We start from the raw sequence: 27,902 nt of genomic DNA, 5'->3' as shown, positions 1-27,902 counted from the left end.
CCCTTCCCTCATCCAAACCAAACATTACCTTAAAATTCCTTCAGAATAATAATTTCACTGATGTTCAAGGTTGCATTTAACTCATCCACATGCTGCATACTATTTATTCAGAGCGTGACAGAAAATTATCACTACTCAAGTAGAATGGACAGAAATAATCATTAACACAACTAACCATTAAACTGCCTTCCAGAATATACATTGCCATGAACATGGGATTGACTATGTTCTAACTTCTAACAGCCTAAAGTAAACAAAAGAAACAAAAGAGAAGACAAGAAACATCAACAAAATATCAATAACACAACTAATTGCAAAACAGCATCGATATTTAATCAATCGTCCTTCTCATATCTCTTGCTTAAATATTACAATTTACAAGTTATCTTCCCATAGCAATCCTAGTATTTGGATTGATAATAACCAAAATGGAACTGCAGCACAAAGAAGGATTCATTTAATGTTTCCCAACAGTAATTCACTTGTCCCATTCCAAGTCTAAAATTTGTGGGTTTGTCTTCGATTGAAAGCCAACTGTCCCATTGGACTGCATTTGCTGATTAGTTAGACGATCCCAACCCATAATGTGTGGCAATGCAAACTGCATCAAAAAGAAAATTAACAAACTCTCAACAAGGAGCAAAATGGTATAGAAATCACATGTATGATTGGGTCCAGAGCCACATAAAATTTGGGTGGGGGCAAATAACTGGATTCAAACGCAATAAATAAACAACATTGCGTGAACTCTTCTAGTTTCTAGTAGTCCAAACTCTATCAGGGAGTATTTTTTACCATAGAAAAAAAGCTAAAAGACCCAACCTTTCTAGAAAACCAATGAAGTAGTCACGTGACAAAACCAGCTAAGTAACAAAGTAAAAAACAAAGGAATGTAACCAACCAAAGCATTTGAAATTGCGGAGAAGTACTGTGCACATTTTTAAAACAACACTTCAACAACATCAACAGCAATAATAATAATTCAACCAAAAATGTATTTCGAGCCAAATGAAGCCCACATATGAGGCTCAAGTATAACTAAGTGTAATATGCTATTTAAACCTAACATATTTAGAAATGTCTAAATTGCCTGAAATTTCACATACATGATCATTAGGAAATGGTTAGACTGGTTAAACTTGCATCATACAAAATGTTATTGAAAGTGTAATTATATCAACTTTGACAGCGGAGATCAAGAGTTCAAACTCTGGCTACTAACAACTAACATTTGCTTATAAAAACCAACTTTTGACATTTGATGTCAAGATACACTTACTGTGGAGGGGGTTCATGATTGAACCACAATTAGGCAAAATAATTAAGGGTCAATGTCTCCATCGGTTCAATGACATGTCTAGTTTTCAAGATTTGGATTGTCAATTCTGCCAATCTTCAATTCTTCAGTAAATTACTAAACTATGCATGAACACACACTGTAGGGGAGTTTTTCATAGTAAAAAAAAAAACATAGATCTATCTATATATTTCACTCATTACCTGAAAACAAAACAGTGGTTTGCCAACTTTACCAGACATGCCATACCAGTTCCAGTATGCTAATAAAAATGCAAACCAAAATGTACCAGGCACTATGAAATTCTAAATTCTGGATCAGAAAGCTGCTAAACTTAATGGCTTAAAAACGTTGAAGCAAGCTTGGTGACTTTTTTGTAACGTACCAACCAAGGTTTCATGACAAGGCTCGTGTTGCTAAATGGAACGATATGCACATAAATTGAAAGATTAACAATTTCCTTCCTTCCAATGCTAGAAAGAACAATGATGATAAACAGATAACCACTTTAATCTTATTTTACATATTGCAAGCAGAAACTAGCACCACATAACTTGTGAAAGCAGTAATGTAATAACATAAGTAACATTATTCTATGGGAAAACTAAGCAGAAAAAAGGCATACACTGCAAGCTGTCTTCATCACAGCAAACTCGGCAGTTGTAACAGGAACACTGAAACTGTCTTTGGTATTTAAAACGATGTTAACAACATCTGCCAAAGAAGGTGACAAAATCATAAAGAGTACAATATTATATTTTGCAACACAAAATGTAAAAGGTGAAAAAGTTAACAAAAGAAATCTTACTCAGAGAGACAAAGTAGCCATTGCTATGAGGCTTAATTGATAAGTTCTTCCTTACTTGGCCAGCATTACTGCAGCATAGGACTTACTAAACTGTCACTAATTAACTTACAAATGGTATAAATGCAAAATAAAAAAACTAATTGATAATTTGATATGTTAATGCTACATGCAAATCTATTTCAATCCTATTATAATTCTTCTCTCATGAGATATTTAACTGGCCATCAATTACTAATCCAAGAGAATTATGAAACATACCTTGATTTCATTGAGGGGTCATGAAAGAATTCACATGAATCTTGGGGACCAATGGCTATCAAAGAACCAACTTCAGTAGCTGATAGAGCAAATCTCTACAAAAATGAAACTGCTATCAGCGAGAGAAATATATGATGGAATGTCAAATATTTTATGCCTCAGTCACCTGCTTCATCCTACAAGTATTAACTAGAACTCCATAAACAAGATATTAGGACAAGTTGACTATGTGATGTTCTCTATTGCCAAATAAGGGATAAGTTGACAATGTGATGTTCTCTATTGCCAAATAAGAAGAAAAAAGCCTAAAAACATGACAACCTAGCTATTTCCTGACCACAGAAGTGGGCGTGCTGGGCTAAGCCTGAGACAATAAAGTACAGTTAGAATTTTAAAGAGGCATGATGAGAGAAAATATTTATTAAGTAGAACATTCGCTAATACGTAACATTTAAACAAAGTTCTGTACTTAGTAACATTAAGTATTTGCATAAAGAAAACTAGCTCAGCCACTCTGCGGTCGGAGACATAGGCACAACTAATGAAACTTCGTGATCAATCGTTGAATTCTTGTGCATTTATTCATGTGCGTTACTTTAGATCGAAATTTCTATTCTAACAAGAAAGTAACCAAAAAAAAAAGGAAAAAGAAAATATTACTTGTCTCTTCTCCCAGTCATATTTGTGCTCCCCAATAGCATGCATGAAACTCATCATTATGGAACCGCGACGCTCAACCACAAGAGCCCCAGACTATGACAAAATGGAATTGATCAAATATGAAATACATGGTAGTTAGTTAGTTAGTTAGTTAGTTAGTTAATAGTAATACCACCAAAAACAAAAGAGTTGTATTTAATTAAATAATTATGATTAGGAAAAGAGTTTAGCTTACATCCAACTTAGTGAAAGTTGGAAGACAAGGACTGAGTGAGAATGCAGCTTTTCCCTTGTAAACAGAATAAGGAGCAAAAATACGATCTGAACTATTATAATTATTATTATATCCTGCAAGTAGTTGCAAAACAGAACCATATGATATAAATCCCAATTAACTAATTCAATGTGAGCATAAATAAAGATGCAGAAAAATAATAGTTAACAAATGAATATGCCTTTAGCAGAATAGTTATTTGTTGCAGTAGAGAATCCCGCAACTTCAACTTTCGTAGACGACACCACTTCCAATAGTTGATGCCTGTTTATTTCACAATAGTAATTTATGCAAACATTTAATTTAAATTCAGAGAAATTGCCAAAACTACAAAAGAAAAATGTATTTACATTATGAAAAGCATATGGTGTTTTGCATAAACAATTAGTAAGCGTATAGTATTGAGTGAGTACCTGGAATATGAACGAAGCGCGCGAGATAGCTTCAACATTTTTGCTTTTGGAAAGATTTCTCTTTTCTGTGCGAAAAATGGGGTTTATGTTTGCTTCATTTCCTAGTGTTTCAATTCAAAATGCTTTGGTTGATGTTAAACGACACTGTCGTTTACTATGAAACGACAAAACCACAAATTGATCAGCTGTCCCAGTCCGAGCCCAAGCCTCGGTAAAATGTCATTTGGGTTTAGCCCAACTTAAATCAACTCTAGTAAATAATGGATTTGGCCATTTTCTTCTCATTTTATATTGTCAAATAACTTCTGAATTATTCGATCCAAATGTATAATTTTTAATTAAAATTAAAAAACACATCTTGATTGGCCAGTGTAGAATCCAGATAAAATTGAGGAATTGCACGTACATTTTATTGTATTTCATTGTGTATATCTAAATGTAGACTTAAATATGTTATTTATCCAGTAAATATGGGGTGCATCGAGTTTATTTCCTAAACAATATTTCAGTCATTCCTACATTTTTTACTATTTTATTTTTTTCTCTACTTGTTTTGAAAAGCATATAATAAAAAATAATTGTGAAAAAAATTAAATTATTTGGAGTTGATTCAATGAAAAAAAAATAATTAGAATGAATATATAATACACTTTATATAGTAGTCACAACTAAACTAACAAATCTTGACAAACTTGTAGTCAATATTAACCGACTTATAACAACTTATACTAACTTCAACTATATATTAAGAGTCCTTATAAGTTGGAACTATAATATTTTTAAATCAAAGAAAAAACAATGTATATAATGAAAGAAAATATAATTCATTGAAATGACAATGGTTGATCTACCTAACTTATCGAAGTTTCCGACTTACTATTAGGCCTTTCTGAAGAAAAAAATATCATGTGGAGTCATTCGCTCCAATGGATAAAAAAACTTCAATATTCAGAGATCATAGGATGCAAAATTTGATAACTAAAAAAGAAATTTAACTATCAAAGTATAGTTAATCACAAAGAGAATTAAAAATTTACTTAATTACCAAATAATAGAAAATGAAAATACTTAATTACCATGGGTAGAAGAAGCATGCAACAAAGTCAACAATTGTTAAACAAAACACCTACACCTTGATTTAAAATAATAATAATCATATCTTAATGCATCATACTTTGATACCACATTTCTTATTCAACAAGACCAAAAGACTTTGACCCTGGATAAGTATATGAATCACTCGCATGTATATCAAGTCATTTGACCAATCCTTGTGAGACTAACTAGTCAAACAAATATCTTATTTGCCTTCAAGAGACAGGAGGGAAAAAAAGAAAGAAATAAAAGAAAAGAAAACTACTAATAGAATCGACGGACAGCCAACAAGGGAAGCTCATAATAAAGTTTTCAAATCAATATTATTGAGGACAAAGAGGGAAGATTTCGAGAGTAGCTACACAGGGAACAAGATCGTGTGAGATTGGAGTGGAGTCGGAATATGATACAGGGATATGTCAACAATATACTGTGTGATACTTTCTTTTTAATCCTCTGTCTATTATTAAGTGAAATCTTAATAATCATAAGACAAAACAGTAATAGCGCGTAGTTTCCTTCAAACTCCAATAACAAATGACTTATTACTACTTATTAAATAACAAATTCCGTATAAAAAAATGTTGTTGGCACTTTGCATATAAGATATGATCGCATATAATGGCGTTCCACAATTTCTTCTGACATGTTTCTGCATAACAAATGCAAGAAAACAAGGACAAGCAAACAGTTCGAATTATAATAAAACAAAAATACATTCCATCACAGTTCATTGTAATCCACTAAGCAAGTGGGTTCTGTTAGAGTCTTTTTTGGGATATCATGATAACTTGATAAGAAATCAATACCATTTTACAAATATAAATCAGAACACAAGTAAAAGGAAGAGAAAAAACAATTAGGGAAGGGGGTGATTACAATGCATAACCGTGCAAATACAAGAGAAACAATGAACAAACCAAAATATACTTATAATAATTACTCAAGAAAAAGAAAAGCATCAGATAAACTGAAAACCAGGTTAAATACTAATGTAATGTAACCTTCAAGAATTATCTTTAGCTGGTGATTCACTCTCAGTTGTTTCCTTGGTAGATGTCATTGCCAGGGCATTGGAGCTTTTTATTTCTTCCAACTGTCAAGCAGTATAGAACATGATGAGTTAGTGATTTTATAAACCTTAACATCAATCAAGCAGAAATAAATATGAGGGTTTTCAAGTCTAATCTCTTTTCAATGTGAGACTTGAGTTTGTTACAATACATACCCTCATGCCCAAAATTATTGGGGGTTGGTTGGTATGTGGATATAAATTATGGGTGGCCCGATAAATAGATTCCGATACCATATTAAGTTTTTATATTGGGTATTAAGTGTCCAACATCCTTACGAAATTGATTTGTAAGGTGAGGGATTCCAGGCCTTATAACTCTTTTCAACATGCGACTTGGATTTTTCCAAGTTGATATAGAGATGTTTCATTATAATTTTCTAGATGATCACAATCAACTCGAGGGAGAGTAATAGGAATGTAGATTGATTAGTGAGTTAATTACCAGTTTCTTAGGAATTAGTTACAACCCCTTAAGAGTTAGTTAGTTAGTGCCGATAATAAATTACTAGTTTGTTAATTCCCCACAAACTCTATATATAGAGCATTTAATGTACTCATATATTATCTTTTATAGATCAAAAAAATATAAAGTTTAACAAATTCTCAAGCTTATTTTTCCTGTGAGATGAATCTTCATCTCCTTTATCATGTGATTGGTAAAACCTATACATTAATTCATCACAACCCCAGCACATTATAATCATCAGTATAGTTGCATATACAGCACCCATACTCATTTCATCATGGTAAATATTATTGATTTAAATATAAAAAATTGTAAACCACATTATCTCCTGCGTAATTAGAGAAACTAATCCGTTTCGAAAAAATTAGAGAGACTAATCTCTCGAGGTTACTGAGATTCATTGGCTAAGTATCAATCGCCCAACCAAATGATTAACAGACACAAGTATCTACCATTTGTGCACAGGATGATTAAATAACTTTTTAAAACATGCAATAACAATATGCATCTTTTCTAGTTAATTATCTGCAAAAAGAATTGATTGGTTCTAATTCCTGAAACAAGGAAATTTATATATAACACTAGCAGAAAAGATATGTGAGCATGAATTTGTATGATCAGAGTGTGCATTTGAAATACAAATATGCAGTAGTACCTCTTTGCAGGTGTTGTGGTATTTGATTTGTAGATCAGAGAATTGAGCTTGCAATTTTTCATATTCTGAAATGGAAGGACAACTTAATTTCTGTTGAATGAACCTGCAGTTCAAAACAAGCAACCTGGTCACGCGGAGTCACAAATTGAACAAAGCTGAGAAGTGAGAATGGTAAAAGGGAACAATAACATACTCAAGAGCAGAAGAAGGTTTTTCGTTTTGCTCGTATAAAGCAACAAGAACTGTAATAACAGAAACAAACACAAAACTTGGATTAATTGATTGAAAAAGCAACTAATTGGGAGAAAAGAAAGAAAGAAACCTTTGGTGAGAGCGTCTACGGCTCCACTTGATTCAAGATATTTTCTAAATGCTTCTTTCTTAGCTTCTTTTTCCTGTCAATTCAAATGTGAATAAATAAATAAATAAAAAACAAATCAAATGGGAAGATTGTAAGTTAGAAATAGAGAGAAGAGAACCTCTTTGTATCGCATCATCGTCTGTTTTTCTTATGATTTATCTGTCTCTGCTGCTGTTGTGTTGAGTGACAAGTGCGGCCAAACCAACCACCTTTTATGCTTTTTTTTTTTTTTAATAACTCTTATCTTGCACATGGTTTAATGTTTTTTAAGTAGGAAACAACAAAGTGAAAATAGGCTAAGCAGCTGACAAATATGGCAACAATATAAACTGATAAACAAACATGATAAACTCGTACCCAGCATATTTAAGTATTTAATAATGTACAAAATATATAAATAATTGAAGATATTGATAAATTAGATTTTATATTAAAATAAATCAAATTAATTAAATAGTTCATAAATTGAATTATATATTTAAAATAATTCGGTCAATTAAATTTAATAAAATAATGGTTTAAAAATTAAAAAAAAAAAATTAATCTCGATAAAGATTTTTTTTCTAATAAAATTTTATCAAAAAATTATAAAAAATATCATTTTTTTCTGAAAAAAAAACTAAAAAGTATTTTAAATTATTTCTTTCTTCATAAAAATTTTAGAAAAAATCAAAAGAAAATTTGATTTATTTTTTGAAAAATAATCAAAAAAAAAATATTAAATTTTCAAAATTTTTTATTGATAAATTTTCTATATCTATTCTTCACGAAAAAAAATTTTGCCCAAAGAGTTTTTAAAAAAAGTTTCAAAAAATAATCAAAATTGTTTAAATCTAACTTTCTCAGTAAAAAATTAAAAAAAATTAAAAATTCTTTTTCTGAAAAAACTAATTCGAAATATATTTTAAATTAAAACTTGTTAAAAATATTTAACAAATTTATATTTATAAACTAGTTTCAAATCAGTTCAAAATTGTACTAAACTTATTCGAATGTTATTTTTAAAAATTAAATAATTAATATAATCAAATTTAATTCCTTGATTAAATCATTAGCCGTTAATATTTACTTATAAAAATAATTTCCTCTTGTCATATTATTAATTTAATTTTTATAATCTACTTAGACATTAATAGATGTTTGTATAAAATATTATAGTGAATTTCACTATACTTTAGGTATATATATAGAGTAGTTCATTCATGTCTCTTTTTCAATGATGAAAGTAATGTAAAACAAAATTGAGATGTATGTTTTTATAATTTGGTGTCTTATAGTGAACGTAGTATGTATTTTGATTAAGGATAGAAATAAACTGAATCTATAAATATTATATTTAAATAGGTATGACATGTTAAAAAATAATTTGAAGGTTTATGTTTAACTTTTATCCATTATACATTTTCTTTGGATATATGTTTTAAATAAGTCTAATCTAATTTGAGTTTGATGTAGACGAGATTTAGACGACCTAAAAATAATTGTTTTTATACAATTTGTATAATTTCAATTATTTTTCTTCAAACAATACAATTTTTGGATTTTATAAGATATTTATAGTATGTAAATATTGAGCAAATTACTAACTAATCCAAGTTGTAATAATCGGTCAATTTTTTATCTAAAATTTGCGATATGCTTAAATCGTCCACAAAATTGATATATATCTATTAAATAGTTTATCTATTAATTTTTTTCGTTAAATGATATGATCTTACACTTTAATGACTTACGAGACACTTTAAACGAATATCACATAGGTGCAACTGGGGTGGACAAAAATTATCTACCTGTCTGAGATCCACTTAATCTGAGTGCATATTTGGCAAAATATGTGGGTTTTCTCGGGTGCCGAGTAAAATAAATGCATAAATAGGTTTATACAATTTTATTTAGTCGATTTTTATGTAAAAATTGCACCCGGAAATACCTATGACAAATCAAAATTGTGTATGTAGTATAAGTTTATTGGGTTATAAAATAATATAGGTGTTGCACAAGACATTAATATTCAATATCCTAATTATTTCATATTAATCGGTTGTTGTTGCTTTGTCAGTAATAAGTGATGCAAAAAATACCTTTAGGTTTTACCTTCTCTTCCTCTCTTTTTTGCTTCTTAATTACTTTATTTTATTTATCTCTTTTTGATTTAATCTTTTTTATTTTCTTACACTCATCTATTACTATAAAGCAAAGACTAAAAATTATTTTTTCATTTCAAATGCTCAAGTAATTTTCTTTCTCAAAGTAAAAAACCAACACTTCTTTGTACCATAACAAAAAATAAAAAAACACATCACACACTTTTGTTGAGTTATTTTTTTGAACAATCAGATCGTAAGCGAATAGTGAATTTGAGGTTGAACCCCTCAATGAGACTTTCATCAATTCGTGTCAATTTTTTTACCAGACCACCAACATCTCATCTTATGGTTATTGTACTAGTCTATTAGGTGTCAATGAAATTTAACATTGTTGTTGATTTCTTTTTCTACCCATATATGATCAAAAAATGTCACATTTACCACATCAAAGAAAGAGATAAGTTGTAAAAATTATTGATGTATTTATTTCGTCTTGATTCAACAAAGAATAATCATATGTAATATTTCAATGTCTAAAAGAAATCACTTTTTTTTTCTTCATGATTTTGTGTTGTTTGGTTTCATCTTCTTGCAAATTAACACACACAAATCCACCTGTTGAAAACCGCCACCCATTGAACCTACCACCCGCCCAATCTAACTCTTTAAACGGTCAGAAATAGGTTTACATTTAGGTTTGTCGATTTATCTACGATGCTCATTTTTTGGCCAACCATTGACCATAATCGACTATTGTCCACCCCTACGTGCAACACAACATTATTATTTCAAGGGTCCATTTTGACATTAAGTGAATATTTTCATAGACCATTTTGAAAATATTTATAAGTAGGAGACATGTTACTTTATATGTTTTGCAACGATAAGTTAAATTCAATCCAAAGTTTTAGATGGTAACATAGTATATTCAAGATCTATGTGGTTATCAATTATAGATAAGGTCATCTAGGACACACTTTTGATGTTTATTTTTGAGCTTGAGTTTATGTGTTGATAAATAAGACAGTTATAAAATTATTATACATAAATTAAATTGAAGGTTTAAATGTATTTTTGAATCCTATAAATTTTAGTCATTTTAGTTTTTGTCTTTGAATAAATTTTTTTTTTACCTCTACAATTTTAAAAAAATATTTAAAAGATTATTCGATGAGTTTTTAAATAAAAAAATGATAAGGTAACTAATTTTTATCTTATTATTGTAATACTTGTTGATCATATGTTAAAAGAACAACATATTTATCAACATTATAATTTATTTTCCGTGAAACGCACTAGTTACCTCAAAATTTGTGAACCCGTAGTGCTTGAGTCGGCTACTAGTTTGTTTGAGTGTTGGGTGCCGGTCTTTGACCGTTCTTGGTCCAGAATATCCATTAAATTAATGAATTATTGTTCTTGTCACCGAAATTCTTGCTACATTTGCCACAATCACTTTATTTTCTTCTAATCGATGTGCCTTGGTCATGGCATCTGACAAATTTTTAGGTTCGTACAGTCGGGCTTCTGCACTGATTTCCTCCTTCGACTCATTTATAAATATCTCCATCAAATAATGTTCATCAATATTCTTCACAACTCCTGCATATTTAATCGCTTTTAGAGCATAAATTGTATTATAGTTATCAATTTTAAAAACTGAAAACCATACAAAACGAATACACACTCTAAAAAACTGATGTTCTGTTCCACATGGTTATGAAATTTTTATTTTGAAAATCAATTTCAGGTAAAATAAGGTCGAATTGAATTTTAATTATTTTCAAAGTAGTTTCTTTTTAAAACTTAAAAAAAAAAAGTTTTATAATCCATATTTTTATTTTAAAAATTAAGATGTCAACGTCATTAAATATATGCACTACTCTTGATATTGACTATCATCATTGATTATCATATTCGATCACCGCCACCACCATTAATCATCTCCACTATCACCGCCACCACCATTAACTATCTCTACTATCATTGACCATTACATTTGACTATCGTGATAAGCTATAAGTTATTTGTTTTAACTTTGCTTGATAGGTTAATTTGATGTTTTTAATTTGGTTTTATTTATATTTTACTATCTTTTTTTTTTTGTTTATATTACAAGGAGAAGTAAAGGAATAAGTGGAGGTTTTTGGTGCAAAAGATATTTAAAGTTAAGTGGTGCAATTATGATCTATCCTAATCAAGAAAGTGAAAGAAACTAAAATTTCAGCAAAAATTATTGTCTCATGCTAATGGTTGAACGAGAAAAAAAATAAAAATATGTCACTCCAAAGCCAGCAATGATTACTTTCTAGTTATTATGGTCGTAATTTGCTCAACTATTTTTTTTCTATGAAATTCTGATGGTTTCTTGTAATTAAAGATCATGAAGGCACATAGAGCTATAAAAAATGAAAATACTTAATTTTATATACAAATTCCTACTCACAATCTCTTGTTACTCTTGATGTTGTTATGTTTTTATATTTAAGATTTTATTTTAGTATGATCACGTGTGAGTAAATCTTCCTTATCTTGGATTTGTAGGATTTTCAATTATGGATCTTTAACAATTTCTATTTCTTTATATTTCGGGTATTGATATTTTAATATAATCTTATTAAGAATTATGTTCATACTTAAATATCACATAATATACTAGAAGATGAATTTGATATATGACCTATAAAATTGGGAAAGAGAATCAAATCATGAAAAAATATTTTGGTTCTCTTGAAATCATGAAATATATTTTCTCTTGAAGGAATTTTCTAATACATCAATCATGAAAATAGGTCCATTATTAGTTTAAAATACATTTTTGCTATTTGAAATAAACCACTAGTTATAATTGTTTATCTGATTTTTAAGAGTTTAAAGCTCGTATCTTAAAGAATGTTAGTTTTATTGTATACATTATTGTGAAAAACTACAATACAAAAACTCTATACTTATTGTGAATTTTAAACAAAAATAATTATCAACATTTACCAAAGATAGATTGATACTCATAACAAAGTATTTGTGGGAACGATGATTTTTACTACACAATAATATTGTGCACTTGCAGTTCTATCACACTGCCATCACCACACACCTCCGACAACCATCAATGACCACCATCAACCTTCAACCATCATCTCCCATCACCGATAACCCACCGACCACTATCTCCAACCACACCATCATCACTACACACCAATGACCATCCATCTATGACAATCGTCGCCACCATCTTTGGCGTTCACAATCACTATCGATCACTCACCACCAGCAACCAACTACCATCTATGATACTAGCAATCGTTGTCCAACCACCTCCCACCATCACCGACAATCCTCAAACCACCATATCCCACAATTAACACCACTATTGTCCACTAGTATAATTATCTTCAGTCACACTCTGATTATTACTACAAAATTCTTTGACAACCGATTACTAGTACAATACTCATCTTTCACAATTACCACTTTCAACAACTATTATTAAAATTATTACAACAAAATAAATGATAATTTTATACCATTTTGAATTATTTAAAAATAATTATTTTTAATTATTTTTACGCATCAACTTTTATTTTATATTTAATGAGTTTTTAATAAGACAAAGGTAAAGAGAGTGAAAAGAGAGTTTTTAATAAGACAAAGGTAAAAATTGAAATTAAAATCAGAAATAAATTTTAATTTTTAAAAATTTCAAAATGGAAGACCACTCCAAACGGAGTATGAAAAGCAAATTTTGGTCATTTGAAATTTCAAAAACTTAAAATTAAAAGTCATCCCTAGTGAGTTATAATGCAACAATGTTTAGGCTGGTGGTTTTTTTTCATAAAGTAAAGTTATAGGTTATTTTTCCAATATGTACCCAAGCATGTTAGAAGGGGTTTTTTGTTTTGAATTTGGTCCGACTTTCAAGCACAAGATTTGGTAGAGGTATGCTATCTTTTACAGAAATTGAGTAGTATTTGTTTACTATAAAGTTGAATTCAAACTATATCATTTGATATATAAATTGAAGTACTCTTTGTATTCCGTTTAATATATTTTTATTTGTACAAAAAATAATTGGTATATTTATTAAAATAACATATATTTATTGTGATATTATAAAGAGTTTAATGGACATATATGTATGGTCTAAAATACTTTTAAAGGGTCATTCAATGAAAAACTACTATTTTACTATGTTACATTATTAATTTTGAAATAATATTTCAATAATTGAATGATTTGACGAATTGCATAATATCAATAGATACTACTGTAAAATTAGTGACAATATATTACATATTTTCTCTATTTTAAAATTATAATTTACTGACGATTTAGTCATAAAATGGGTCTTTAATTGGACTTTTGTTGTCTAAATTAGGAATTTTAGAAAGTTAGGCCCGTCTAAAATAAAAGAAACAAATTCTAATACCTACGCAAGATAAATGCATCAAGCTTTTAGAAAGAAGTGTACTTCATACTTTTATAGAGGGTACGATTCCAATGAAAATGTTTTCACATGGATCATAAAAGTAATGTTTGATTTTGGTTTTTTGTGTATATTAAAGTCAATATATATCTGTGAGAGGGAGATTTCGTCTTTCCATTTTAAAAAATATATATAAATTTGATTTTTTTTTTAAAATTATGTTTCAATGGTTGAAATAATTTTATATTTGTATTTCTTTAAGAGATTTAGGTTGGAAATTAATTAGTTTAACAAGGAAAAAAAATAGGGGAAGAAATGTTCGATATTCACAAGGAATCTGAGCCCAACACAACAAAAAATGATAGAAAGTAGGGGCAGGACATGTGACTGAGAAGCCAAACCCTTATCTGTTTGTAATAGTCGTAGTATCTTTGGTTGTCAGTATCGCTGTCTGTGTCACCACTCACTACCCACGAATTGGTTGTCACCCACAGCAATATCCACGTACAAAATACAAAGTCCCCACAGAATTACAAATCTACTTATACCCAATATAAAATATAACTACTCTTATTTTTATAGGATTGAAAAATTATGGGTAGGTCGATTTTATAAAGATAGTTTATGTTTTCGTTTTTTTTTAATACGTGTGTTTATTTTATTTTTTAATATGAATGTGAGAATTTTTTAAAATAAATAATTAATAATATTTTTAAAAATAATATTTCATTTGAACCTCGTGATAATAATTTTTCATTGCAATAAAATTAATATATTTTAAAAAATAAAAATAAAAATACTTTTATAAAATAAATGATCTATAAAATTATCGGTAAATAAAATAGAAAAGAAACATCAACTACTAAAAGTCCTTTTAGTATTTATATATAATATTGAGTATCAAATATATATGACACTATAAAATAATAGTATTACGTGTATTAATGTATATTAAATATATAATAAAATAATATTTATTTTATTATATTTTTATTCAAATTAATATTTTTATCTCTTTATCTTATCATGAATATCTAACAAATGGCAAGAGGTTTGATTCTCTTTTAAATCTTGAATTTCATTGTTTATAAAAACTAAAAAAATATTTCTTTTACATAGTTCAATTTGACTTGAAATAATTAATTCAAAATCAATAATATTTTAGAAAAATAATTAACTAAAAATATATATTTTTTATATATATTTTGATTTGACTTGAAATAATTAATTCAAAACTAATAATATTTCAGAAAAATAATTAATTAAAAATTTTGACTTTGAATTCAACAATATAAATGCACCGACATTAAATTCTTGGAGAATAATTTTCTGTATATGTGATCTTAACGTGCTGAAAAAATTAGTCTATGCATGCAAAGTGCCGAGATATTTGATTTCAAAAAATATTTAATTTAGAAAATAAAAACAAAAAAAATTTGCTGTACCAAAAAAATTTGAAAGAATTAAGATAGTGTAAGGTCAAAGTTGGAGACGAAAAGAAAAAGACCGAATGACATTCACAGGGTCGAGACTCGAGAGAAGCTACACTTCTTATACAAGATAATATATACCGATAAAGTAGTTTTTCTTCATTATTATTATTTTATTACAAAAAATAATTTTATTTAAAAAAAATACTAAAAAAAAATTGCAGCGTCACACACATCTTGTTGATTCAAGTAAAAAAAAAAATGGAACCCAATGACAACCAACTAAGCTCTTTTTTCCACCACCATAACCACCACCACCAACAACAGCACCACCAACAACAACAACCACAGGGTAACTCAACCACCGTAGTCTCAGCCACTACCACCACCGCAGCTCCGACTAACGGTCTTTTATCAAACACAGATGGATCCCACATACTGTACCCTCATTCAGTGGCTTCTGCTGTGTCTTCTCAGCTTGAACCAGCTAAGAGGAAACGAGGAAGACCTAGAAAGTACGGAACACCGGAACAAGCTCTCGCTGCTAAAAAAGCCTCTACGTCGTCGTTTTCATCTACTCCCGCTGGTGCTGACAATAGCAGCAAGAATACCACACACTCTTTTTCTCCTTCTTCTTTCTCTTCTAAGAAATCTCATTCTCTCTCTCTAGGTTCGCCTCTCTCTCTACGTTTTCCAGGGTTTCTTTTTTTGTGCTTCACCTCAATTTTTCACCAAATACTTTTTTTTCCTTCTGTTTTTTAATTGAATTGGTTATTTTTTTGTTATGTTCTGATTTGTTGTGATTTTGTGTGATCAATTGTGTAGGGTTTCAGTTATTTAGTTTCAAGATGGAACTGCTCTTTTTTTTTACTAATTCATTATTAGCAAAGTCATGCATGTGATTGATTGTTTTTCGTGTTGTCGATTGTAGAACATTGATTTGCATTCCATAAAGAAAATGAAATTGACATTCACTTGTTATATTGCTTGAGTTTATGCTTTTAACACTATCTTACCTACTAACATATCGAAAGGTGTCAAAGAATTTTGGTTTGATGTTAATGCTTTCTACTGCCATTGAGGTGATGCAGGTAATGCAGGACAAGGTTTCAGTGCACATGTCATTGCTGTTGCTGCTGGTGAGGTATGCATTATTCACTATCCTTGAATATTGTACTTGTTGATTTTGATTTCTGCATCTGCTTGCAGCAATTGGTAAGTACAGTGAATCGGGTTCACATCCAGACCCAATTAGGGTATCTTTGGATGGAAGATTTTGGAGAAGAGGGGAAGGGAGGACTCATTTTTCTTTTCTAAATTAAAGAAACTATTAAATGTTTATAAAAAAACTTAAGTGTGATTGAAATGTTATATGATCATCTATCATGTTATTCTTTTACAAAATAAAATAAAATCTCAAATACTTACCAAAATATAGACTTAGCCTTCTAAAATCCTCCACTTCAAAGCCTGTAGTGGTTGAGTTGTATATATCTGTGTATATCTATTAAGCATATTGACGGTTCATCTCCATCTCACAAATATATTCCAATTAAGTTGTGCATGCATGTACCCATTGGGCAATAAATATAACTTTGCTGCCTTTATTAGATTTGAATTAAAAACAACTATTGACTCTTATTATATGTTATCCTTGGCCATCTCCAAAATATATATAGTTATAGCATTGTCATTATCATTAGTTCTATATGAGGTATCAGGTTTGGAGGATTGATTGCTGATATGCTCAATCATCACTCATCTAGACAAATAATTTCTATATTTGGGTGGTATTGGTTAATTTGGTATTGCAAAATGGTAATTTCTTGGTATTTTAAGTTCTTAACATAGGTGAGTTGATGACTTGGTGGATAGAGAGTTGATAAATAATGTGACTATGTCTCTTGTAATTGAGATAGTGTATTTGGAGGGAGTTTTCTGCAACAATTCAAGAATAATGCTTTTAGGGGACACTCTAGTTACACCTGCTCTCTTGCTGAAGTTCACCTAGCTGAACCTATGACAGTATCACTTAAAGTTAACTGTTTGTATATATTTTTCTGATGCTAGTCCCTTTGTCCTCGTTGTTCATCGTCTGACAAGATGTTTTAGGATCTTAATTTTCTTCGATAATGTGAATTTTCCTGCATCCATAATGTTTGAAATATTATGTATCCCATTTATCCAATTTGGTTTTCATCTTTCTTCTTTGTATCTTGCCTGTATACTTATTTGAGCTTGCATTCAATAGGATGTTGGCCAGAAAATTATGCAATTTATGCAACAACATAGGGGTGAGATATGCATTCTGTCTGCATCTGGTTCCATCTCTAATGCCTCTCTTCGTCAACCGGCATCTTCAGGAGGAAATATTACATATGAGGTGAAATATTAATCACTTTTTTTTTTATCATGTCTTTTTATGTAATATTATGATTTTTATTCTTCAAAAGGAAGTAGAGCTGTTGAAACTTGCAACTATGGTTAAAATATTGTTTATTTGAGTATTAACACAACCTAGGCTCATAATCCTATTTATATTACTTTGGATTTTATCATTTTTATTTAAAACATTTCTCTTGCCATAAAATGAGGTGATTAACTTTTCTACATATAAGTTGTAAAAAAGAAAGCAAGGTTTATCTTTACATTTTACCCATAATGTTCCAAAAACAACCCTTGTGTATCCACATGTTGATCGAATATAGTGATAAAAAATATTACCATATAAATGGTTTTTTTTTTTTAAAAAAATATTGTTTACAAGTTTCTGGATGTGGAAGTTGGAGGTGCAAACAAAATAGACTCGATTTTAGATTTTTAGTATATATCTAAGTGAAACCTCTTTTTATAAGAATATTGATTGATCTTTTCAGCTACTTTCAAGAGGACAGATGAACCTTTATGAAAACTGTGTCTATATTAATTTAAGATGGTAACTTATTGTTGGTGCCAAGCAGTGGTAAGAACGATTACCTGTTTTATCACTGAAAATAATTTTTACGTAGGAGCCATTGTCTACGAATTAATAAAAACATTGCACACCGCTGAAAATATAGTTGCTAGTCTTTATCATTTTTAGTCATATGGTTTAGCATTTTTATATTTGATTTAGTCATGTGCTCATATTGTAGTTGTTGCAGTTTAATTCTGTAATGCTTTGATATCAGGGTCGATTTGATATTATTTCACTTACCGGTTCTTATGTTCGTAATGAAACCGGAGGGCGAAGTGGCGGTCTCAGTGTATGCTTGTCTAATTCTGATGGACAAATCATAGGTGGTGGTGTTGGTGGGCCACTTAAAGCTGCCGGTCCAGTTCAGGTAATCTAGAGAAAAACTGCAAAAAAACTTGTAGGTTGGAAATATGAGCTGGTGTCCTGCATTTTTTTTCGTTTTGTCTTGATCAGTGATTCCATTCTCTGCGTTGTGTGGTAGCAAAAATACGCTTCAAGACAAGAAGCTTGGGGGAAAGTTTTAATCAAGAACTTACCTTATGAATATTTAATAATTCTCTACCTTGCATATTTCGGTTACTTCTGTAGTTTCTGTCATAGCCTTTTCGTAGCTGAGCAAAAAATGTAATTCTGCATCGAATGCAAAAAAAAATTCCTGCACAGAAAAGAGAAAAAATGAAGTGGGCATCTTGGATTGTGCTTGGTAAGAGTAACTTTTGTGAAGTCGGTGGAATAAAAAACAAGCATATATATAGTCAAATCTCACTATTTTATTTTTCAACTTCATGCTTACCAAGCACCACTGATGTGAATTACATTTACACCATGAAGTCACTTTTGATTAATAGTTAATCCAAACAGGTCATTGTTGGTACATTTTTTATCGACACCCAGAAGGATACAAGTGCTGGCATAAAAGGCGATGCCTCTACCAGCAAGTTGCCATCACAGGTTGGTGAATCAGCATCGAATTTAGGTTTCCGCCAAGCAGTTGACTGTTCCAGCGGGAATCCAATTCGGGGAAATGATGAACATCAAGCTATGGGGGGAAGTCATTTCATGATTCAACAGCTTGGTTTGCATGTGACCCCTCCAAGGCCCACTGACTGGGGGAGTCATCCAGATTCAAGAAATGTCGGCTATGATTTGTCAGGTATGAAGTACATTGATTTTGGCGTACCCTCCTCCTCTTAGTTTTTATGGTGTGAATGAGACTGAAGTGAGGTTTTCTATATGCAGGAAGAACAGGTCACGGGTCTCACCAGTCTCCTGATAATGGAGGCTATGACCAAATTCCTGATTGAGAATTACATCAATTGTGTGGTTAACAGTTGCATGATATCACTTCGTCTACATACCAGCAGTCTTTGTCACATGATGCCGTTTATAGTATGCAACATCCATTAAGGTCATGGCTTCTGACTTCTGAGAATTTATACTCATGTTTGTCCTTCCAAAATATTCTTCTGCCTTACTCGTGATGTATTTTAAAAAATTAGGATTGCTGCCTAAAACTTCTTCATTTTTGTGGGCCTGTTAGTTTATCTGTACCATGAAAATAAGGTATGTTTACATATATATGCTGCCGAGGATAGCTTCTGGGCTATATTTTTCTTCCATCTTCAAGGTGCGGCCTTTTTTCTTTGGACAAAATCTTCAACGTGCACTCTTGACTCTTAATATTGTGAAACATTCTTTCGAGCATAGATCATTATAGCTGTTCGGCCCAACACGTTATGAGACCTAAAACGAAATTATTAGATAATGCCTTTTCAAAATTTAATAAATAAATTATTAATATTTTATTTAATAATTATATAAATTCTTTTTAACAAAATTAATGACATTTTCAAATCTATTTTATCTATATTTTTCAAAGAATAGAATATGACATTTCAACGGTTATACGGCAACATCAGGAACTCATGTAAAACATATTTTAGTTGAAGAAGAAAATAATGTCTATATATTGTACCACTCGTGTCATTCATGTTAATAATATGTTCACTATTTGTCTCGTGATGTCTCCATTTATGACTAGTATTTATCATATGAACTATGTACTCACCTTTTATCTCGTGATTATTCAATTTATAATTGATATTTTTTTCATCTCTACTGTCTTAATTAACTAATTTAGTTGTACTGAGATAAGTATTAAATAATTTGTAATAAAAACAAAATATTTTATTTAATTTATATAAAATTTTATCAAAATTAATTTTAAGAATATTAAAATGTGAGCTTTTTTTTTTACGTAAAAAAAATATTTGAGACCTTTTTTTAAGTAAAAAATTTTGTTTTTATAGGGAGGTCTTGTTTTAGTGGCGTGCTGGTGTTGTTGCGGTGTTTGAAAGGCAGTGTATACCCTCAACACGATTTCAAGCATACATACATTTGAAAGAAAAAACTCAAATTTTGTGCTGTATGTATTTTTGGACAATAAAAAACCATAATAATAGACACAAGTCTGATTATTTTTTCAGATTCTCTCTCCCATGTATTCTACTAAAAGTCAACATTTAAGTTTGATTTTACAATCAGAAAACAACACTTGTGTTTAGTAATCTTTTTTAATTATTAATAGTAGAAACGATTAAACAGATGATATATATATATATATATATATATATATGATTAAATTGTAAATATATTTAATTTGATGAACTTAGAGCTTGAAACAGACTAGCAATACCATTGTATAGTAAAATCAACAAAGTATTGAGAAGTGGCATATGAAACAATACTAATAAATATAACACTAACAAGCAAAGCAATATAAGAACTACTTCCTTCGATTATAAGTAAAAAAGTGTTTATATAAGAAAATGTTAACTTATGTTGGTTCATTAAATATTATTATTCCAAAAACATCCATAAGTTAATTTGTTAATGTTACAACAAAGAGATGACAATTACAAATAAGAGTGAGTTAGTGAACTATTTCATATTTCACATGAAATTAAGAAAATTAAACTACATTTAAACTTCTTTTTTTTTTTGAAAGGGACTATTTTTTTTTTATATAAGTATAAAAATATGTATTTTGTTTATAAATGAGCTACAGTGACTATTGATGTATCTAAATATCACTAGAAGGGGGGTTGAATAGAGACTTTGTTGTTTAAAAATAATTTTCAAGAGATTTTAAAACTATCCTCTCACTGAGGATGGTAAGTCCGATGATGGAGTTTTTCAACCCTGTAGTTTTAACTTGAGTGAAAAAGTAAGAGAAGAATATCAGAGAGACACACACAATTTTATACTGATTCGCCCAAAGATGGTTACGTCTAGTCCTCACACCTTTGTGAGATTTCACTAACGTTCAAACTGATCAACTTCACGCTGAGGATGATTACAAACTGTGTATTCTTTAGCTTCACCAAGCTTACAATCAATATTCAAATATTTCCAAGTGTAACTCACAAGGAAATTACAAAGTGGTATGAGAGTGATTGATACATAATACTTTCTCAAAGGATTTACAAAGATATAGTGTAGGATCAAAGAAAGTATTAAGTGAGGATGGGTATTGCTCTTGATAGCTTTAAGATGCTTGATCTTTTTGTGCAATTGTGTTTGTGTGTATTATGATGGAGAACTTGTTGCATTTTATAGGGGTCCAAGCTCTTTGATGACTGTTGGAACTCATTTCTAAAGATCCAAGGTTTTTCATCATATTTACAGAACTGCCATCCAGCCTTTCTAGCCCAGGCAGCAGCCATCCTCGCGCATGCACAGCTTTCTTGTAACTTGATCTTGTCATGTCCATGTCTATTCTCTTTTATCAGAAGTGCAAAGTTGTTTCTTTGACCATGTGAGCTGCAACCTTTTGTGAAAACTTTAAGGACTAGGTTGATGTCAGCTTTTGAGGTGATGCTGACAAGAGAGAGAAAGTCACCCTATTACATAGGACTGTCATACTCAGTCCGAGGATCATATCTGGCAGCAACATGTGATTGTCTATTTTTGCCTTGTTTCTTGTTGCCTTTCTTTAACTTGACTTCTTTATGTATTAAATCGTGCAAGCCCAACAAATGATCTGATTTTAGCCTTTGCACATGCTTGATGGGTTGCTTTCAACTTTTCTAGACCATCCTCAACCTATTATGTCATCCTCTTAGACTTAGATCTAGCTATTCTTGTCCTTTTTTCTTTTGGTATTCTAACTTCTTTATTTCAAATACTTTTACTTATTCATTCTTTGACTTTGTTGTACATTTCTTTAATGAATAAAAGCATTTGTTCTGGTGAGGGCATAAATTGGGCAGATCTGAGGATTTTTCAATTTGCAGGCCATCCTTATGGTTTTTATCTACAGCAATTTCCATTCTCACGTGGTTTTTCATCCTCAGATTTGAATCATATTTTTCTTCTTTTTGCTTTAATGATTAATAACATATTTTCTTATATGAATACACTCAAGAGTACATATTATCACAATCATAATTTCTTAAGTAATTTTGTTATCATTAAAATCATTTGAAAGATTTTATCTCAACAACTATACAATAAATATATGTTATCATTAACACTGCACCAATATTATTTCATGTCAAACGGTGTAATGGAAACAACTTGAAATGACAATTTAATCAAAGAGAACCTATTACTTTCTTTCGGAAATTGAATTGTGCATAACAAACGTTCGATAATTCGTGTTACATTTGGAAAAGACAAACAAAAAGATATTGTGAACCGTGTAATCATAGAAACGAATATATGCAAATTACCTTATGTTACCAAAGTTATGTACTACTTATATTCCTCTCACATTCGCGATTACAATTGTCATATTCGATTTCAGGAAGTATTAAATAGTCGCATATGAAAACAATGCTAATAAATGCAACATTGGGAAGGAACATGAAACCGTATAGTAACAGGTTCACCAATAATGTTTGATGCCCAAAATAAATATTGAAAATGGCCTCAAATAATATAACTCCGTAATTTAATATAAACACTCATGACATTTTACACCTTTTAAAAAAAAATTAATAAAATAATTAATGTATTTATTTTATATATTAATTCGTAATATAATATTTAAATTTTAATGTATTAAATTTAATTGTTCATGTTTTAAGATAAATTAATAGTATTAAAAGAAATATATTCAAAAATAATAATAAATATATTTAATAAATTAAAATAATATTTATATTTAAAGATATTTAAAAAAAATGCTTATAATTAAAAAATAAATTGTATTGAGAAAATACAATAAAAATAAAATTAAAGACAACAACTTTTTATTAGAAGGTAATTTGTACGTTAAATAAGAAAGTTCTACATCAAATAAAGAGAAAAGTCTTATAAATTATGTTAGAGTTCAAAAATTTTACACCTTTTAAAAAAAAATTAATAAAATAATTAATGTATTTATTTTATATATTAATTCGTAATATAATATTTAAATTTTAATGTATTAAATTTAATTGTTCATGTTTTAAGATAAATTAATAGTATTAAAAGAAATATATTCAAAAATAATAATAAATATATTTAATAAATTAAAATAATATTTATATTTAAAGATATTTAAAAAAAATGCTTATAATTAAAAAATAAATTGTATTGAGAAAATACAATAAAAATAAAATTAAATACAACAACTTTTTATTAGAAGGTAATTTGTACGTTAAATAAGAAAGTTCTACATCAAATAAAGAGAAAAGTCTTATAAATTATGTTAGAGTTCAAAAATAAAATACATTGTTGTGATATACTTACTCAGTTTTATAATAATTAAAATTTAAGAAAAAACAAGTTGTCTAAATATAAATGTTATTCATAATTTTTAATATAATTTTAATTATTATTATTTTTTATATGTCTTTTGATGAATATATATACATAATTTTTAAGTTACTATTACAGTTTGTATTAATAGTAAAAAAAAGTTTATTAATAATTAAAATAAATAATTTAATAAAAAATTAAAATATTGTATAAAATTTTTAGATAACACTATGTTATAAGAAAGAGGAAATAACTTATTTTAATATACCAATGTTATGGACATAGATCATGAGGGGGAGATATTTTACTCGTAGCGTGATTGTCATTGTCACAATGAATCTCACAGTGTATAGGGAAGTGGCATAGGAAACGATGTTGATAAATGTATTGGGAACGAACATAAGAACTATATGACATCACCACAAACATATACACCTATAATATTTAATGTCCAAAAGGTTTATTGAATGACCTAAAATAGTAGTGGGAATCGAAGAACAACGTTGGGAAGATACAGTGGAATTAAAGACATTCTATATTTCACTTTGGGTTAATGAACACTTATTAAGGATTAAAAGTACAATTTTCAAAAGTTGAATAAGCAATTTTTAACTTAATTTCCAATGTGAAATTTTATATTTTAACTTTTTATTGTCAACTAAACTTTGCACGAAACACAGAAATATCTGGTAAGTCATGTTATTCGATAAACAAAAATCACCAATCAACATGTAATCCTGACAAAAAGGAGTTGTAAGAAACATTGTTTATAGAAAAATTAATTTGATTGCTTGCAATAGAAAAAGCTTATATTACGATTGACGCATGTCTAATAGTAGCCTACCTAACGTGGTTATGTAGCTTTGTTATTGATATAATATAAAACTGTAAGCTAAATTGTTAGCTAAAAAGATAAATTTACAGTGGATCGTTTAAGATTTTTGTAAATATATAAAAAAATATTATAATTAGAAGAAAAAAAACTTATGAAATTATCAATCAAAATTATTGATAATTTTTTTGATTATCAATAAAATATACAATAATATTTTAAAAGTTTTATATGTAATAATCATTAAATAAAAAATCATTAAAATTTTATTTAGAATTATAAATAATATTTTTATTTTGAATATTTTTTTTATTAAAGTAACATTTGTATGATTAAGAAAGTTAAGATACAATTAAAATAAAAACTAAAATTTAAATATTAAAATAAGTGAACTAACGATAAAAGAAGACTACTATGATTATTTTTACAAAGAGTTATTTTTATTTAAATATAATGTGTATTCCACCTCAAATTTGTACTTAATAAAAATTACTTGATTCGTTTTACAATAATTTCATATTTGATTAAAAAAAGTTAGTTTTTATTTTTATTTAATTCTAAATAATAAGAATTATGTGCATTATTTTAAAATTATTATCATTTACTTTATATTTATAATAATTAGGATATATGCATGACGAATTAGGATAATCTAGTTAAATTATTAATCTTTTTCTGCATTTATTATTTTTCCAATAAATATAAAATGATTTAATGTGATATTTACTTTGTAATGAGGGAGTAATATATTTAATTTGTAAGCTATGGGTAATATTTTGATATTTGGCTCTGAGTATGTTATAAATTTTTCATTAATGACAAATTATTTTTTCTTATTGTAAGTTTGGTTCATTTTGTATAGAACTAAAATTAATTTAGAGTTATATAATTGATTCTAACATATTTGAATATTCACATAAAATTGGTTTTTTCTTAAAAATTAATTATAATTTTGAAGCTTTTTCCTTTGTAATTTATTTCTACCTTCAAATCAATGTTAATTAAATTTTATGTATCTAAATATAAATATAAACATAAACATAAATTATTTTACTTTTGATTTAGTTTTAAATATAATTGTTTTTTTTACACAATCAATATTTATTTCCTCAATATCAAATATTGTTCCGCAAAATGAAACACACATATTGAATTGTAATCAATTTTATTATGATAAGAAAAGTACTGAGTTATTTGACTTAATAAATTTGAAATTGATATAACATTGAATGAATGAATCAAAAGGGTGCTCCCTCTCGACGATCTTCTTCTTGAATAGGTAACGGTAATCTTTCATACATAGCATTGGAAAATGTAGCCGCCATTATCACAACCGTACCAGATGCAACAAGGGGTCCCACAACAGCACCTCCCATAACTTGTCCCTGAATTCCCGCCACGCAAACTGTAAGCCCTGTGGATCCCGGAAGAGAAGTTCCGGGGAGAAATGAACCGGAGAGTGAAATGATCTCGAACCGGCCATGAAGTGCCATCACGGTGGAGGGAATTGTCGGTTGTCGGAGATGGACGTTTATGACGGCGCCGGTTCCGCTGAGAACGCATACACCTCTTTGGTGCCTTCTTGAGAACTCGATCAAGCAATCTGTTATGTCAGCTCCGTTTGCTACTTCAATGACGTGGCTTCGAAGTGCATGTGGGCCGTCTCTAGTTACAAATACTTGGGATTTGGGCTTGTTCTTTGAGCCCAATGGACGACCCCTGGACCGACGAGTTGGGCCCACTTCGATAGCTCCTTCTTTGGTCTCTTCGCTATTTTCTCTCTCTTCTTTATGACTTGAAGTTGCTGTAGATGTGGTATTGTTCAGGGAAAAACTTTTCTTGGGGGAAGAGTTGTCGGCTCCGGGAAGAGCCATGGTGTTGCTCCACCACGGGTTAGACATGATTCAACAATGTATCAGTTGGAGAATATAAAAGTTGGAATTATGATACTATAATATATAGAGAAAGGATAGGTGGATCTCATATTAATTTAAATTTTGATTAATCATTTTAAAGAGTATGTTGTTATAATTATTTTATCTTTTATATTACCTCGATTATAATTATAAGCATTATTGTATTTTTCACATATATTAAACATATGTTAAGGAATTTAACGGGGTTATATATTTAGATTTTTCTCTTTGAATAAATATGTGTAAATATTTTTAAAATGTCCTTTGTTTATATAAATATATATTACTCAAATTTTCTTTTTGATCTTTTGAGATAAATTGGTAGTATTAATAAGAGATAGATTGTAAAAAAAAAAGGCATATATTAAATTGAAAGATACTTTAAATTTATAACATTTTAATTTTGAGGGAATATAAACTGATTTGGTGTAAAAAATAATGATTTTATTTAAAATTAAGTTAACCATAAAGTAATTTATATTTAGATACATTAATGTAAAAATGAGTTTAATAATTAACTTAAAATTAAAAATCAATTCAAAAGGAAAATATTTCAAGTTCCAGTTTTAAATTATAATTAATTATTAAGGTAAACTCATTTTTGTTTTATAATATTTCAACATGCTAAAATTAAAATTAATTTTTCAATTCAAAAATTAATTTTAGTTCATTAAAAAATAAAACAAATATACACTAAGAAGAGTCATTTGTCATTAACGGATAATTTAGAACACACTCAACGACTATGAAAGTACTAGTTGTTTAAGAAAATAAAATATTTAATTACAATTTTGACTCTTTTATTAACAATTCAAGAAAATTAATCTCCGATTTTAAAATTCAATAATTTTGATCTCTATTTTGTATTTTATTAATCAAAAAATTGTGATGTTATATATTTTAAGTGACATGACATATGATACAATAATGTTGAATGATTATTTTTCATGAAATTGCAATAAAAATCTCTAAAATATTTAATTTCAACTTATTAAATGATTTATTTTTATTATTTATTTAATAATATATAAATAATTAATACATTAGTTTTACATCATAAAATAGTATGCCACATAATTAAAAATAGGTTTAAACTTCATTTTTTATTTTTGGTTTAAAAGTATGATGAAATAAGCAAAATTGTCGAATTT

General features: G+C 28.8%; 4 protein-coding genes across 4 annotated transcripts; 1 reads left to right on the top strand and 3 right to left on the bottom strand.

Annotated features, from left to right (window-relative positions):
• Positions 1-145: 145 nt before the first annotated feature.
• On the bottom strand, positions 146-3,867 carry LOC101490579 (single-stranded DNA-binding protein WHY2, mitochondrial). The gene is made up of 8 exons (XM_004494698.4): positions 3,711-3,867; positions 3,479-3,561; positions 3,259-3,371; positions 3,024-3,116; positions 2,364-2,458; positions 2,106-2,173; positions 1,923-2,011; positions 146-601 (listed from the first exon to the last, which is right to left on the bottom strand). Exons 1-8 carry the CDS (start codon positions 3,746-3,748, stop codon positions 479-481), a joined length of 702 nt encoding a protein of 233 aa, XP_004494755.1. The 5' UTR covers positions 3,749-3,867; the 3' UTR covers positions 146-478.
• Positions 3,868-5,584: 1,717 nt separating this feature from the next.
• Positions 5,585-7,637, bottom strand: LOC101490261 (uncharacterized). The gene is made up of 5 exons (XM_004494697.4): positions 7,481-7,637; positions 7,324-7,396; positions 7,195-7,243; positions 7,002-7,104; positions 5,585-5,901 (listed from the first exon to the last, which is right to left on the bottom strand). Exons 1-5 carry the CDS (start codon positions 7,496-7,498, stop codon positions 5,812-5,814), a joined length of 333 nt encoding a protein of 110 aa, XP_004494754.1. The 5' UTR covers positions 7,499-7,637; the 3' UTR covers positions 5,585-5,811.
• Positions 7,638-15,430: 7,793 nt separating this feature from the next.
• Positions 15,431-19,877, top strand: LOC101489928 (AT-hook motif nuclear-localized protein 14-like). The gene is made up of 6 exons (XM_004494696.4): positions 15,431-15,972; positions 16,394-16,446; positions 17,554-17,685; positions 18,473-18,625; positions 19,120-19,411; positions 19,498-19,877. The coding sequence occupies exons 1-6, from the start codon at positions 15,564-15,566 to the stop codon at positions 19,560-19,562; spliced, it is 1,104 nt and encodes a 367-aa protein (XP_004494753.1). The 5' UTR covers positions 15,431-15,563; the 3' UTR covers positions 19,563-19,877.
• A 6,066-nt stretch (positions 19,878-25,943) lies between these two features.
• On the bottom strand, positions 25,944-26,791 carry LOC101509275 (AT-hook motif nuclear-localized protein 20-like). The gene has a single exon (XM_004494912.3). It carries the CDS (start codon positions 26,734-26,736, stop codon positions 26,074-26,076), a length of 663 nt encoding a protein of 220 aa, XP_004494969.2. The 5' UTR covers positions 26,737-26,791; the 3' UTR covers positions 25,944-26,073.
• Positions 26,792-27,902: the final 1,111 nt, after the last annotated feature.

The sequence above is a fragment of the Cicer arietinum genome, chromosome 3 (assembly GCF_000331145.2).
Source record: "Cicer arietinum cultivar CDC Frontier isolate Library 1 chromosome 3, Cicar.CDCFrontier_v2.0, whole genome shotgun sequence".
Lineage (NCBI taxonomy): Eukaryota > Viridiplantae > Streptophyta > Magnoliopsida > Fabales > Fabaceae > Cicer > Cicer arietinum.
The sequence above is the reverse complement of the archived record's forward strand: the minus strand, read 5'-3'. Positions and strand labels throughout refer to the sequence as shown.